Source organism: Syngnathus leptorhynchus, chromosome 19 (assembly GCF_054491065.1).
Source record: "Syngnathus leptorhynchus isolate UIUO chromosome 19, UIUO_Slep, whole genome shotgun sequence".
NCBI lineage: Eukaryota > Metazoa > Chordata > Actinopteri > Syngnathiformes > Syngnathidae > Syngnathus > Syngnathus leptorhynchus.
In genome coordinates, this window is record NC_141213.1 from 3,006,492 (window position 1) to 3,018,474 (window position 11,983).

General features: G+C 41.6%; 2 protein-coding genes across 5 annotated transcripts; both read right to left on the reverse strand.

The window, feature by feature from the left end:
* Positions 1-492: 492 nt before the first annotated feature.
* Positions 493-2,894, reverse strand: LOC147041662 (uncharacterized). The gene is made up of 2 exons (XM_085939303.1): positions 2,733-2,894; positions 493-2,301 (listed from the first exon to the last, which is right to left on the reverse strand). Exons 1-2 carry the CDS (start codon positions 2,802-2,804, stop codon positions 1,648-1,650), a joined length of 726 nt encoding a protein of 241 aa, XP_085795429.1. The 5' UTR covers positions 2,805-2,894; the 3' UTR covers positions 493-1,647.
* A 3,276-nt stretch (positions 2,895-6,170) lies between these two features.
* On the reverse strand, positions 6,171-11,770 carry fbxo15 (F-box protein 15). 4 transcript variants are annotated; one of them, XM_085939758.1, is made up of 9 exons: positions 11,521-11,770; positions 11,192-11,296; positions 10,620-10,835; positions 9,623-9,817; positions 9,428-9,557; positions 8,529-8,611; positions 7,930-8,075; positions 7,731-7,855; positions 6,171-7,470 (listed from the first exon to the last, which is right to left on the reverse strand). In XM_085939758.1, exons 1-9 carry the CDS (start codon positions 11,595-11,597, stop codon positions 7,201-7,203), a joined length of 1,347 nt encoding a protein of 448 aa, XP_085795884.1. In that variant the 5' UTR covers positions 11,598-11,770; the 3' UTR covers positions 6,171-7,200. The 4 variants fall into 4 exon arrangements, with proteins under 4 accessions (XP_085795884.1, XP_085795883.1, XP_085795885.1 ...); XM_085939757.1 differs by having other exon boundaries at positions 9,623-9,820; XM_085939760.1 differs by having other exon boundaries at positions 7,280-7,470; positions 7,742-7,855; positions 9,623-9,820.
* Positions 11,771-11,983: the final 213 nt, after the last annotated feature.

The following is an 11,983-nucleotide window of genomic DNA, read 5'->3' on the forward strand; positions in this document are numbered from 1 at the left end:
TGCGGTATCTGATGAATCGGTGTGTGGCGGTGAAGGTAAAAGCAATTAGCAATCACACACACGTACGCACGAGGTTGGACGGCCATTGTGAAATGCACGTCTACTGATTGGCTTATTCACAAACGCCGGAAGGTTGATGTCTATCCTTTGAACACGCCATTTTGGTTTTGGCATGAATTACTGCTCTCTCCGCGACCCGAGTTTCTGTTTACGTCCCGCTTTCTTGCAGGGTAGCTGAGTCAGTCATTGAGTGAAATCAATGTGGTTACATCACCGATCAGTGTGTAAGCACATTTAGCAACCATTTTTTTTCCTCTTTGCTTTCAGTTCATTTACAAGGCCAGATGTAAAAATGTCTTTTTTAGTCTGAAACTATATCTAAAAAAATATATATAATTCAATTTTGATTTGTAAAGTACATTATACGATGTACATTTCAAGGTAGGAGTATCTTAGACAATAAAATAACCCCAAAAAACAATTCAAAACATGACACCTGGAATGCATTTTAAATACTTCATTTATTTTTCAGAACAAACGAAGATGTTTCCATGCCTGAACAGCACCACACTCGCTTTCACATAAGCGGAAGGAAAGGAAATCATCCATTTAATTACAATTGACATGATTGGAAACGATTGCAATAATGTCCTTCCAAGCAGGCATAAAAGCCAAGTGGAGACAAAATGAGTGGAAGTGGGTGAGGCTGTGGTGTGGGGGAGTCTTTTTTTTTTTTTTTTTCACTTGGGCCAGCCAAGCAGCAATTGCTCGGCACAGTTGAGCAGTGGAGATAAGCCACAAAGCAGATGCCTGCATATCAAGTGCTTCAAGCTCCGTCATTGCCTTATTTCTAATAGCTGACTCGGTCCTGATTTTCCTAAAGACGCTTTGTGTTGTCGGTGGTGGACAGTCGGTGTCTAAATGCCGCCGGGATTAGGCCGTGTTTGAAAACAACAACAACAACAAAAAGTGTTTCCAAAAAAAGGGGTCACGTTGGTTATTACATCGGAGCGGCGCTTGTGATGGGAGACGTGCAGCAGGCATCGATCATGTGTGGCCTTGGCAACCGCCACAGCTATTTGAAAATACTCGTCGGTGCTTTGACTGATAACTATGATCGAAAAGTGCTGATGGAAAACGCAGCAGAATCCTTCTCGATAACTTCTGATCGGACCCCTACTATAACAAACGATGGCAGTGACGATGCGAGCGCCACTGAAATGGCGCCTGCCGAGTCAGCACATGCTAATGCCAGATAAATGGCGCGACGTTATCAATTTGATGAGACACCCATCTCATCAATTCTTGCCCTCGCTGCAGGAATTAATAAATATGCCAATTGACAGTATTCCCACAGATACCTGCATCGAGGATTCTTGTCGTGATTCGATTCGGTCATCTAGAATGTGTCAAGAAAATACTATAGCGTGCTAGCTAATGTCCGTCTGTTATGTAGCACGCTAGCTAATGCCGTCCATTTGTTATCTGAACCTGTTCCAGATTTGACATTGGAGGTTGCTTTTTCTGTCGACGTGCCCAAACTCTTAGGTTCTTTCGATTCCATCTCATTTCTAAGCTACATCTCATTTTCTCACTCATTAGCTTGTAAATCGGTAAAGAATATGCTACAAATGTAGCCGATATGTTTCATTGGGCGTCGTGGTTTGGGTCGCTACTTGTCACTTCAACCACGTGAGATCCCGTGGCCTGTTGCTCACTCTCGAAAGCTTTCAGACTTTGTTGCTCTTCCGGGAATTTAAAATGATGCGCCTGTGACAGAATGGAGTTTTCCCTTTGCAGTTTTGCAATCAAATCATCCTTTTCCTGGACGACCCGACCCATGTGCTGTCGGAACTTCTCCATCTCACGCCGGAAGTACGCCGACATTTCCATATTGTGCCTCTGCATGCTCTCCTGCTCGGTTTTGAACTGGGCCGCCATTTCGTCCATGTGCCAACGCATGTTCTCCCACTGGGTCTGGAACTGGTCGGCGGTCTCTTGCTCTCGGTAGGCCCACCAGTTCTGCCACTCTGTATTTATGGCCGCCGCTATGTTGTTGGAGTCGTCCTCGAAAGTTTGGATGAGCTGCTCGTACGCGTCCATCCACGACTTGCTGACGAACACTGTGACCGTCTCGGCGTCGCTCAAGGCATGAAGAAGCGAGTTCACCTCATCTTCTTTTTCCTTGAGTTTTTGTTCCAAGATATTCTCGTGTGAACGGGGTTCCCACAAAGCGGCGCCTCCGTCTGCTTGAGCAGAGCCGCCACAACAGCCATTTTGTTGCTCTACAGGTTGTTGAGCCTGAAAGACACAATGACAACTTCAACTATCGACGAAATAAGACAAATATTCCTGAACAATAAAAGATATCTTACGTTCTCAGTGAGTCATACATAACCAAAATTCAACCATGAAGACGCTAGCCATGTACTTTATAAAGGGATCAAGGTATTCATTAGCTAATAATTTTAGCTGGTCCGTTAGCATAGAAAGTATTTCAGCTGTACAATAATGCAATGCAACCACAAATATTACCTTCCTGATATTCACTTCAATTTGTTTATTAGGGTCTTTATAATTGATAAATGAAAGAAAATGTAAATATAATTACAAAAAACTCAACCTGAGTCATTAATGCAATGCAACTACAAACATTAGCATCCTGATATTCACTTCAATTTGTTTATTAGTGTCTTTATAATTAATAGATAAAAAAAAATAAAAAAACTCACCCTGAGTGGATGGTCCTCTACCTCTTTTATAAAATTTCCTTTCTCGAGGCTCACTTTTTCCACCTCATCCATTTTGTGGTTCACAGATGCAAATAACCTTTTGGTGTTGAAGAAAGTCGAGCGAGAGTTTCGCAGATGCGCCAGCTGGAGTTCCCTTCTTCACTCTGATGACTCATTTCAATGAAATCAAATGAACCGAGCACAATTTTGACACGACTGATGTCATAAGGGATCAAAGTCATAGTCGCAAAGGAAGAAAGACATAATAGAGGAAAGACTCGACATCCCATAATAAACATGACCACTGCTCAAAATATGAAGGCAAATCTTTTTTTTTTTTTTGTGTGATACCACTTTTTGTATAGGATCACTTTGACTTGCCATGTCAGCTTGGGGGAAAATGTATTATTTGTTACCGTGGCAACCGACAACATACTGGTTCTAAACTGGCTTTTTAATGGCTTATTTCTTTATTGTGGTATGGAACCCACATTGCCATTAAGATCCAAAGTACGGCGCTTAATTTCCTCATTAAACTTTCATCAAGAAGTTTTTCCCTCATCATCTCGTTTATCATATCTTCACGTGACGCTTCATCGGTGTGGAGCCGTGTCTGTCATTTCACGCTGCCGTGCCTCTTGTCAGCCAGCGTGAGTGACAGTGGAATCGGGAGAGGATTAAACTCTGCGTCGTCTTAGATAGTTTTGCAATCCGGCTGAGATGCGCTGTGATGTCACACGCTCTCAAATATCACCGTATGTTGCCGTACCATTATCTCAAGCCTTTGCCTCCAATTGGTTTCCATGGTAACATTGTTCGACTCCTTATCCACATCAACATTTTATTGAATGATTCACTGGATAGAATTTCAAAGATGCATTATGAAAAAAGAAATATTATTCAATTTTATTATATATATATATATATATATATATATATATATATATATATATATATATATATATATATATATATATATATATATATATATATATATATATATATATATATATATATATATATATATATAATTTTTTATTATTTATTAATTGTTATTATTATTATATATTTTTTATTATATATACACAATTTTATTATTATTATTGTTATTATCCGGCAGCAATCAATATCACTGACAGGAGGAGAGAAATTTTGCAGCCTCAGGTGTTGAAGGTTATCACCGAGTCCGTCTGGCAACATTTTCCACCAGCAGATACGTCTAAATATTTGTGTTCAGAACTGTGCTGCATTCAACATCTGTCAAATCTCCTCCCGAGATAGTTTTGCACATCTGCGCGTTGCAACACCTCAGGGATTTCCTGACAGTCATTTGCAAGGTGCCTTTTTAATACACAAACCTACAAATACTTGGTACGGAAATATAATAGCGGACTAGAATTGACGAGGCTATCGTTAATTACTGGATGAATGGCTTCAAATTCTTCTACGCTTGAGCACAACATGGAAAAAAAAAGACACCTAAGTCCTTCTGACTTGATTAATGAAAAAAAATGTCAAGTCTTTAAATCAATAGCAAAGACAAGTACACTGTGAGAACCTGAAGGTTAACGAAATGAGCTTGTGGTGTTACTTCAAGTGCTTCCAGCAAATAACTTTCCTGTCATTGAAAAGACGTTTATTTACCCACGTAGGACTTTTCTCTCTCTCTCTCTCTCTCTCTCTCCCATTTCACTTCCTGGGGGGGATTAACTAAAGGTTCAACTGTAGGACGCTCACTAAAGCTGGAGGAACACTTGAACAGCTGCTTGACGTGTTGCCAGGAACAAATTAGAGCCCGAACTACTTCTCCTTTACTTTGTAGCACAAGCACCTTTGTAGGCCGGCCCGACTTAAGTTTTCATAACGACTGAGGTTTTTCAACGCTTCTGTTTTTTTTTTTCCTGTTCAATCTTTGATGAGTGATTCACATGAGCCACACTGGCAGTTTTCCCTTGTTAAGACTTATAAGATCAAACTTACAAATCCCACCAGACATGTTGGAGCTGCTGTTAATCATTTCATGTCAAACCTCGGCCCCGCCCTTGCCGTTTCCTCTTAACGACGAATCTCTGATTAGCAATAAGCGGATATGGACTTTTTTTTTTTTTAAATGTACAATAGAAACTGAAGGTTAACTGAATCTTCAAGAGAGCCTGGACAGGTGGGAACATTGTGTGACAATCCAAGCTTTTATTTAGCCTTTGCTTAGTGCCCGGGAGAGTGACTGCAATTCATTGATTTCTTTAATCACTTGAAGGTAATTATTCAGGAATACACTGAATGAGCCCCTAAGGGAAGTGAGTGGGGTGGGGTGGGGGGGCTTTTTTGTCATCAGACCACAGCTCGTCCGTGATATATGCTCTGCGGGAACACTCTGCAAGTGAAAGCTTTCACAAGACACATAATGGGCACCGAGGAATGGATTTTAATGCAACAGAGCAGCGGGGCTGCATATATTACCTTTTTTTTTTTTTTTGACATTTTTTACACTCAAACCTTTTTCTTTTATGTGCACGGAATAGTCGGAGTCCAGATAACCCGGGATTTGGAATGATGTCAAGCTCCAATTACATTTCCAAAATTGATCCGAATGATCTCAGAGGAGTGTGATTTTAATGGAGGACGAGAAAATGTGACCTCACCTGACACTACTCTGCTTAACCTGCAGCTAATGATAATAAAAGTAATACATGTCCGATCAGAAGCTTTTTGAAAATAGAAGCGACTCGGTGATTTTTTTGGGCCGCTCCACTCAAACTGTCACAACGGGCGTGCGGCATCGCTTCCCCTGACACATCTGAAATTGGTTTCAAACGACCCGTGTGTACACCGAGATCCGAGCTGACGTTTTTTTGGAACGCCTCGAATCGTAAAGGACAGTTGATATGTCGGCGTGGAAAAACAACAAGTTTTGCCAATCAATGAAAATGGAGTCCTTAATCCAAACACACGTTTGATCATTTTCAGGAACCGATTGAGGGAAGATGGTCGTTTCTCCGCAATGACCGCCTAACCTTGACTGAACGTTGCTGAGGTGGCAAAGGCCACACGGGGTGCTGCTGGAATACACAGGAATGGGCACACGCCATGTGTAGAAATGCACGACTGGCAAAAACACCCGTGACGTTGATGAATGCCGTCCTCTGAGTGTTAGCTAAAATTATCAGATGAGACGCGGCGCGCGTTCCAATTCACAAGGTTGATCTAACGACAGCAGAGGAGGAACACGCACCGAGTCGTTTTTATCAAGGTCTACCTGCATGGATCGACTTCTTGGATGTTGTAGATATTACGGTCAGGGCCGTTTGATTTCCTTTAAAAAAAAAAAAAAAAAAATTCAACAAACTCTATGTGCTCTCGCTCATTTTCAAAGTTGCCATTCTCAGGACTCATTTCCTCTATTCCGTATGGTAAATCGCCTTTTATTACCGATTAAATTGGAGCAGGGTTTAGCAGATGGTTGCACCTGGAGAAACCTGGGGTGCTCTAATCTGAAATGAATGAGCTAAGCAGAATATTGATTGACACAAGTGGAGTCACCATGGTTGAAAGGCACAATAAAGGAAATGGGCACTTCTCAAAACCAAACTGAGCATTATCGCTGCGGGCTTCCATTTTACTTTTGATTTCCAGTTTCAGGAAATCAAAAATGCATCACATGTTACCATGGCAACTAACTTGACATTCTGTCTGTCCATTCATCCATCCATGAGAACCAAAGGTGCTTTACTGCCCTCGTGTGGTCACTTTCCACATATTCAAATTAAGAAAAAATTCTATACTGCTTAAAACTCTTACAACTAATTTAATGTGCATGTCTGTTTTTTTTTTTAACGATGGACAATGAAGCTTCTTATTACAATGTACAGCTCATCTTATGTTTACAGAGTGACAAATATTACTCTTTATAATATACAACACATTGTGATGACATGTTCAACATCTTAAATCAAAGACACAAATGTCACCAAAAGTACATCACCGTTCCAAAAACAATGACTCAGCAATTTTCAAGTCATTTGGCGGCTCTCCTAGTTAATGCCCTAATATTAAAATGGCGGCATGCCAGAAATTCTCGACATATTTCCATTTACTTTTGACACTCGTGGCTAAGTGGATATTAAAGATAGCCCGGGAAAATTGACGGCTAACATCGTTAATGGGTGTTGCATTAATGGCCCTTTACAATGGAGAGATGATTTGATGGAGTGGTGGAGCTTCCCGAGTGATGTCATGCTTTTGAATCTCGTTAATTCACAGGCAAATATTCCAAAAAGCATTTCTTGATTTGATTCCGATAAAATGACTGTCTGATCTTTCACAGGTGACAAAAATGAGCGATAGATGCTTTATCTCAAATATTGTCCGTATCCATCAGCCCCATCATTGGAGAATAATTATTCCAAGGTGAGCATGAAACTCACTCAGAAAATTAAATTCAATCCAATTAATATCAAACAATACCTGTTCAGAATTTTTGTTGGAAGTGCTTGTTGACTTTATCGGTTGTCAAATAAACGACTAAACTCACGAGGAAAAACGGTTCCTGCCGGTCCATCTGCCCAAATTTCATCGACACTTGACCCTCAGAATCCCGATAGTGGATTTGGAAGTGTTGGGCGGCGTAATAATACAGCGAAAAGGGCTTCTCGAGATTCTTTGTGGCAACCGGTGAGCTGACGCACCAAAAGGGTTTCTTGCTCTCATCGAGAAGAGTGAGAGTCATGATACAGCCGTTCTGATGAAGAGAAGACATGATCAAAATGGACTCGAGGGCCATTTGTTTCAATTTACTTCGCAATTTACGATCTATGAGATACATGATTTCAAAACTACACTGTTAGCGTTAGATAGCAGCGTTTGCTTTGGCACCCGCTTAAAACGTTTGGGCAAAATTGTGGATTTCGCGACACCCTAATTTACACCCCCCCCCCCCGTCGTCACGGTAACGAAAATATATAGATGACTTTCTTTTCTAGTCTTCTAACTAAGTGGTACCTTTACTTCACCTCGCAGGGCCTCACACCTCCAGGGCAGAGTGACATTTCTCGACAAAGCTAGGTGCCGTGATAAGCTGCTGTCATGAACGGCAATGAGTTGGATATGGCCGTTACAGATCTCATCTGAAAGATAGACGATGTTCACAATCAACAGATGATTATTATTATTTTTCAGTCATATATTTCACTCGAATTACCTCTTCGGCAGAATAACTGAGAGAAACTTCCAGACATGATCTCATAGTCAGTGCTGTGGAGAGCGATGTGGAGCTGGTAACCATGGAGACCGTAATCAGGGTCGATGTCATCAAATGGAGCTTGGACCACGGGCTCCACGTGGGGACTATTGAAAGGAAAATAATTCATAAAGAATATTAAATGTGTTCTTAAATATAGCCACTAGAGGAGGCTGTGAGCACACTTATGAAGCGTTAATATCAGCGTTAAAAAAAAAAAAAAAAGGCTGACATTTCACTGTAATACAGATGGGATTCGTTTGTCGTATTAATATAAGGCCTCGTCCAGTTGACCAGATTTCAATCCATTCTATCTTTTAGTCCTCGGCGATGACAGACTGACGGAAACGGCAGATTTAGCACGCCTAGGCGAAGCCGATGCGGACAAATGAGAAAAAAAAGGGGGGGGAAATGGCAGAATGTTGACAAGATAACAACCAGCGTGGTAGTGGAAGTGCCAGCGACGCATCAGCGAGCAGAGCATCAAAGACGGATCACCCCGGGAATGAACGCTGTCACTTGCATTTGCTGGTGACACACTTTGAACATGTGGCGCCTACCTAAGAGAGCTTCCCTGGGTACTTCTCTCCAGCAGCCTATGCAAGTGGAGGGTGAATGTGACAAAGGCGACGCTGTCTTGCTCCTGTGAACACAAAATCTGCATTGTTATATTGTCATTGTCCTGACAAAAACTCAAGTAAAGCAACATTTGGGTTTTTTTTTGTTCACTTCACATGAATGGGTCACAAGTAGGACCGTGAGCATCAGATGTTTTTAGAATCGATTAATCGACGAATGAAATACACATTTATTTGTCTTAAAGTGTATTCATTTTTCTTTCCCCTGATCATTTTTGGTGATTTGGTATTATTTTGTGAGTGAAAAAAACTAAATAACAGTTGAGCAATATCATAGGAAAAATGGTCATTGCTTTCCAAAAAGCAGAAATCTGCAAATGTCCAATTTTGATTCAACTCAAAAGATAAAATCGGTCTGATTTCATGGCGGACTCGAGAAATGAAAGAATGTATTACCTTTGAGAGCCTGAAATCAGAAGATGTCTCTAAACGATTACTCGATTATTCAAACACGAAGCGATTATATCGATAATCGACTTAAATTTCCTGCGTCGCTGTACCTTGTGAAAAGTACAGAAACGAAATAATTGGCGGGAAGACGGAGGCAACCCCGCAATTGGCCAGTTTTGGAGGGTGTTAGTAAGTGAAAGAAAAAAGAAAAAACTGAAATCCGGGAAAGAGGGTGTGATATAGTTAACACCCAGAACTTCCTGGTCTTATTAGTTCGAAAGCAATTTTCACTCTCAGGCTACTATTTGAAGTGTCAAAGCACATGCTGGATCTTATCAGACTGCAGAGTTGCTTGTCCAATAAAATGAAAATGATACATTCACTTTATATTGATATATTGATACGCCATGATGGTGCATTCGCATAATTACCTTCCAAAGCCCCATCACCATGTCAGGCTTTACCAGCTTCAATTCAACATGGCGGTCCTGGCCGAAGTCCTGCATGTTTTTGCTCGCATGCTTCATATCCACCACATCCATGAGGGATCTCCAACCGGGTCTGTCAGCACAAGGGAAAACTCAAATAAACTTCACAGATTCGCCAATTGACTTGGACTGTCTTACGCTTTGAGTCCGGGGCAGGCGAGGGCGACTCTACGGACGCCGTAGAGCCGAATGGTGGAAATCTGATCCAAGTCGGGCCAGTGGCTTCCGTTCCAGGACAGCACCACTGAGGTCTCGAAAAACTGGAACCAGGCCAGATCGTACGTGGCTTCATTTTTGGATTTGTCCATGACCGTCAGCTCCCAGGTGACGTGTCTGCTATGTGAGATAATAAGAGCTTTAGACTTTTTCAACTAACTCCCTCTGGATCTAAAATATTTGCAGTCATTTGTTCCGCGAGCACATTTTCCAACTCGCCCGACCGACCGAGCGTTTAACGGCTATTGTGTTTGCTTTATCAGCAGCCGAGAGACGTCGGGCCAGGTTGCTAATGGAATAAACTACAATCGTAACATAAAGCCGCACCTGCTCGGATGAATTTCTTGATGTCTTTCAGTCTAAACTGAGACTCGGGACTGTCCCTATTGTGATTTAACTAGTGCCTCGCTGAGGGAGGAACAAAAGCAAAAAAAAAAAAATAGAGCAGCCCGCGAGGACCGAGATGACCCAGGGGATTTGGCCCCCCGCCGTTGTCTGAGTGTGTGATGTCTTCTGAAATGCTTATTAGCAAGGTAAATCGTACGCTCCCCAGTGTCTCAAACAGACAAAGCCCTACGGGGGGAAAATGTCTGACTCCGAGAGAGAAAGTATATGTTGGAGATGAGAGGTCGGGAGGGGATCGTGGGGAAGTCATTTATTTCAACGAGTCAGGCAGCCTCTGAGAGGAAAACACTTATTTCTACTTTCCTTCTGTACCTCAGCGAGCGGCGTGGAAGTCGAAATGGGCCGCCTAATCAGAGGTTGTAAAAAGCCAGCAGAGTTTGCGAGGGACCGAGCGGAACCTGTTTTTGGCTCATTCTGAGTGGATAAAATGGAGCCTTGGATTTTTTTCGGTTGAAATGGAAGTGCGTTCCATAATTGTGACTTGAAGGTGACTACGATGGTGGTGTGCTCTTACCGAAGTATCTCGGCTGAGTGCTGAGGCAAACCCGTGTGACGGCTGACTCGAACGTTCCTTTTCCACTTGCTCTGATTCCACGCACTCAGAGCTTTCAAATAACGGAGCTTCCAGTAACCTGAAGGTTGATCTTGAGACTCCAAACTGGTCATCTCCCCAACCATCTTCATTGGCTTCTTCATCAGATGCCGCTTGTATATATTCCTCCATAATACCCTTGGTTGTATCAACACGAGAAATGTCAATCATTTGTAGAATTATCTAATGAAAGGCTTTTTAGTCATTCCGAGCACATAACGTGGAGCTTCTCTCATCTAGTCTTCACGTTCGCAATGTTCCTACTAACACCAACATGCACATAACGGCTCTATATCTGAAATTGGCACTGAACTAGCAGTGACACTGATGTCATATAATGGAAATAGCCTACATCAAAATTATGATCTGCAGGAAGCTGCGGAGTTGAATTCTAATAATCTCTGCAAAGGTTCCCCCGACCTGGCTTTTTCTTGGCTTTGGAGTAGTTTTGTAACATTGTTGCCTTTTAATGCAATGTGTGTGATGATACTTACTCATCATTGCCAAGTTGGTAGAAGATCTTACTAACGTGGGTAATGCAGATTAGTGTGCCAGCATCCAAGTAGGACAGGATCTTATTCTGGATCTCATCTGGCAGTCTATAAAAAAAGGTGCCATAATATCAAAAATGAGAAGGAACAAAAAAAAAAAAAAGATGTTTTCATGCCACTTGCTGTTCTTCCTGTTGTTATTTTCTATGTCACTGGCAGTTATCATATTTGCTTGACTGTATAAAATGATGAAAAAAATGCCACGTGATGTAAATATAAACAAGTGGAATTTTATTTTGAAAAATCGTATTTGAGAAATACGAGCATGTTACCTTTCGATAAAGTTTCCAAGTGAGGCTCGAGAGCATTTGCTTGCTCGTTGACGCTTCGTTGCGTTCGATGCGAACATGTTCGCACTTGTCGTACCTAATTCAAGCAATACGTTTTGCAAATAAAGTCTGGACGCTACCGTTAAAAGTTTGACCGAGCGTCTTTATGAACATTGAGGTGGAAGAGAAACCCAATGAACGATGACGACAACACCTGCATCCTGTCGCCGTAGCAACGTCGTTAATTGGCGACAATCATTTCCGGGTCATGAGACTGACTTCCGCCTCCAATTAAGAAAACTTAAGACAAACTATGAGAATTGAAAATAAGAACAATAAGCCTACACGCAATCGTTTCGAACAATTTTTTGTTCTCGCAGGGCGGAAATATTTGTATGAACGAAGTTAAAAAAGCGAACGTATCAGGTAAGCAAGAAAATGCTTGAAAAAAAAGACATAATTTGGA